Here is a 3,932-nt window from a genome sequence, read left to right on the forward strand (position 1 = left end):
CTTAGTCTATTCTCTATTGTAACACTCCACTCTCACAAATTGCACCCAATAAGATTGCATAGTTGATCGATAGTGGTGGGGATGGTTGGCAAAAAGAGTAAAAAAGAAAATTAAAAAAAAGAAAAGAAAAGAAAAACAAAGAAAGGCATCTAGGTCTCAAGGGTGAGTGGGACCCACCATGCGGTCTTAAAAGTATAAACGATAAAACTACCCGCTCCCATCATTTTGTATTCTCCCTTCTTCCCCTTCCACCCTGGCAATTATCGTCCGTACCCTGTCCCCACCCTCCCCTGCTTCTCCGATTCTCTTCCCTTTGCTCCTTTCACCGGCTACCCATCCAGCCGGTTCCCACACCTGTGCCACCACCTCTCATTTGACCGTCCACACGTGCCACCCCCTATTACACTATTCCCCTTCTCTTCTTTGGTGCAACAAATAAAAGTTTGAGAGAGAAAGAGAGAGAAAATATTAAAGCCAACAACAAATTTTAATTTCTTGGTCTTCTTCTTCTCTCTCTTGGGTTGTAGTTTTTTCTTCATATGGGTTTTGGGTTTGCTTTGCACCCCCCTCTCTCTGTCTCTCCAGCTACGCATATGTGTTTGTTTTTGTGTGATTAAAATCGTCAAAATCTGACCTGAAACTGAGAGATCATCCACTTCTTGGGTCTCTCAGTGTGTGAGAGAGATTGGATTGGTCTATTCTTTTCTTTTCTCTTGCTTTGTTTGTTTGAGGAACCCAAATAATATCTTATCTTAAAACCGATGAGGATCCGGAAAAGACAGGTGCCCTTCCCTCTCTCATCTCTCTCTCCGGTGCCTTTATCAGATCCCCTCCTCCACAACCTCAACTACTCACCACCACCACCACCACCCATGGTGCAACTTCACACCCACCATGATCCTGCCCCCACCCAACCAAAACCCTCCAACCCAGTTGAGAAAACTGCCCGGGTGGGCCATCCCCATCCTCAGCCGTCTGATCATCATCTCAATCAAGGTCTCTCGCCGATCGGGCGGGCAGGGAAAGGCTGGGGGTTTTCTGATGCTGCTGGTGGGGATAAACACAAGGAGCACAACAAGCAAGATTGTGGTTTGGTTAGTTGAATTTAATGCTCACATCACAAACCTTTTTCTTTTCTTGTCATTTTTAGTTTTGTTTTTGGGTGCACCTTTGTTCAATGTAACCCAAAGAGGAAGTGTGTGTGTGTGTTGTTTAATTTTCATTTGGTTCTTGCTTCTTCTTCATTTGCACCCATCATGGGGGTCTCAACACAAGGCCAGGCATAGCATGTGAGAGTGGATCATGTATATATTTGGTGTCTGATTTTTGCAGGAGCTCTTGATATTGAAAGGGGAAGAAGAAGAAGATGAGAGAGGATCAAGAGATGGAGAGAATAATGATATCAGGTAAGAGAGAGAGAGATGGAGAAAAATAAAAAGAAATAAAAAGTTAATTCACTTCATGTTCTCTCTTCTCATCTTTCATGAAATCTCTTGTAGTAAAAAGGGTCAAAAGAGAAGGGAGACCCCTTCCTAAATTGAGTTATTTACTTTCCCAGCTCACCAAAAAGAAAAATACAAAGAAAGAAAAATAATATATATATATATATATATTTATATACTGTAAGTGGAAATACTGTTTTTATGTGTTTTTATATCAGCTTTGCCTAGCCACCAGACCTTCCCATCTAATCTAATCCTCCAGCCGCTCCTTTTTCTTCTTTTCTTTTCTTTTTTTCTTCTCTCCATATTGGGTAACAAATGTACCCATGCGGTGCACGTTAGCATGGCATAATCTGGTCCCCAATGTACTTATAAATTTAATTGTTGCACTTTATTTTCTGGGTTACTTTTATTTCATCCGGGCTGTAAATTCTGAGGTGCATGTGTATGTGGTTGTCGATCGATGGGTGTGGTGTGGTTGGTTTTTTTAGGAAGGAAAGCATATTGGGTGCAGAAACGTTGATGGGTTTTGCTTCAGGATCATCAAGTTTTTCTCACCGAGGTGATTATTAATACAATTATTTATGAAATATAATCTCTACCATTTCTGGCTTGCATTGAATTATTGGTTTTCATGTTGCGGCTGTTGTTGGGTTGCATTTCAAACAGCCGTTGGGAGATGGTGTGAAGGAGAGAAAGCGTTCCCGTTGAAGAAGCGAAGAGGGAGCTTCGGAAGAGGAGCGAATATGGAGGAGAAAGACAGGAAATCAATGAAGACCAAGATGAACAAAAAATGTGCAACTCAACAGCAAAACGATGATGATCAGAAGCAAGAGGATGAAGAGGCCAAACAAGGCCTTGATCATGCCAATATTATTGTTCGTAGTAATTCGAGTGCAACAAAGAAGAGGGCAAGAGGCAGCGGTGCACTCATGGAGGGGTCGCGGTGCAGTCGAGTTAATGGAAGAGGATGGAGGTGTTGCCAGCAAACTCTTGTTGGCTACTCTCTTTGCGAGCATCACTTGGGCAAGGGAAGGTTGAGGAGCATGACCAGCGTCAGAAGCCGGTCTATGGCAACGACCACTACAAGTACTGCGTCCATTGAGAAGGAGCTCAAGCGGTTATCAGCATCTAGATCTTCTGAGGATTCGCCATGGAAAGAAGACACCAAAGCTGCTGTGCTTCTAGATGACCATGATGTTGATGAAGCTAAAGGTGATCGTGATGAAAATGGAGGTGAAGAGGAAGGGAAGCCATTGATGGTTAAAAGGAAGAGGATGAAGCTTGGGATTGTTAAAGCGCGATCCATGAGCAGCTTGCTTGGCCAAACCAACAGTGCAATTGCAGCTGTGGCTGATGAGGATGAAGATAATAATAACAAGTAAGTAGGTCGAAGTATGTGAGAAAATGGGGGATTATTCCGTGTAGTTGGGACTTCAGGGAGAGAGAGAGAGAGAGAGAGAGAGAGAGAGGAAAATGTCTTGAAGGTGTGAACTTGGTGCAACTTTGCTTCAACTTGCAATATGTGTGGGATTATTCTTATACATATATATATATATATATTATGGTATATGAGATATGATGATATAAATAGATGCTTGATAAAGTGTTGGATTTATCATTGTCTTGCTCATCTTTTTTAATCTTTTTGTTTAGTGCTTTCGTTTCGTGAGTGATGGGTTTTTTATTTATTTATAATAATAATTATATTAAACAAATAGATGAGATCGGGTCTATTTATTTACTGTTTAATATTGACGAGAATTTTACTTTAATTACTAATTTATATATATTGAATGCGGGGGGAACTTCCCCAGGAGACCCTAGTTCAGTTGTTACTGTATATCTTTTGACCACAAGCTTAACTATTTGTTTTATACCATGTCTCTATCTCAATTGAAAAATATGGTTTTATCAGTTGTGGTGATGGGATATAATTCGGTTGGTGTTTAATACATCAAATTTTAAAAGGAGGTATTGAAAACAAATAACTAATTCTAAAAATTATGCACAAATGTAGTTATTATGAAAGGAACATTGTGCACACGAAAATCGGACTATAAGTATAGTTATTATGAGAGGAATATTGTACACACTCGTTTCATATCCATTACATGCAAATTCATATTCAACAGCAAGTACTCCTTATTCTACGAAGTTATGCAATTTAGTTTAGTTTTGAAAGGGATTTGTTTAATAATGGAGCTAGCTGCACATCTCTGTATGTCATTTGCTTGAGGGAGAACAAAGCACAAGTAAGAAGGCAAATTTCGAGACCGTAATGTTTAAGCACGTTTTAAAATTGGTTTTTTGATTGCCAACTTCTTGCTTAAAGTAGTCTTCCACTTGTTTCCTAGCTAGACGCAAATGTTGAAGAGGTTGCTTCTGACATTAATCATCCTTAAGATTCATGTTGACTAATATAATCATAATTTAGTCTTATAAACTTAAGTTAACATTAACGCAAAGATTTGCGTCCTACGGCATTCA

At 39.9% G+C, this 3,932-nt stretch overlaps 1 protein-coding gene across 1 annotated transcript; it reads left to right on the plus strand.

The window, feature by feature from the left end:
* The first annotated feature begins 436 nt into the window (after positions 1–436).
* Positions 437–3,060, plus strand: LOC103339406 (WRC protein). The gene is made up of 4 exons (XM_008242693.2): positions 437–1,094; positions 1,333–1,406; positions 1,934–2,004; positions 2,112–3,060. Exons 1-4 carry the CDS (start codon positions 762–764, stop codon positions 2,825–2,827), a joined length of 1,194 nt encoding a protein of 397 aa, XP_008240915.2. The 5' UTR covers positions 437–761; the 3' UTR covers positions 2,828–3,060.
* The last annotated feature ends 872 nt before the right edge of the window (positions 3,061–3,932 follow it).

This window comes from Prunus mume, linkage group LG8, assembly GCF_029339155.1.
Source record: "Prunus mume cultivar Tortuosa linkage group LG8, ASM2933915v1, whole genome shotgun sequence".
Lineage (NCBI taxonomy): Eukaryota > Viridiplantae > Streptophyta > Magnoliopsida > Rosales > Rosaceae > Prunus > Prunus mume.

Excerpts from the sequence above, each read along its gene's own strand:
- LOC103339406 (XM_008242693.2), top strand. The coding sequence starts at position 762 with ATGAGGATCCGGAAAAGACAGGTGCCCTTCCCTCTCTCATCTCTCTCT. Across the intron at positions 1,095-1,332 it reads ACAAGCAAGATTGTGGTTTG|GAGCTCTTGATATTGAAAGG; the intron begins GTTAGTTGAATT and ends TGATTTTTGCAG. Across the intron at positions 2,005-2,111 it reads ATCAAGTTTTTCTCACCGAG|CCGTTGGGAGATGGTGTGAA; the intron begins GTGATTATTAAT and ends CATTTCAAACAG.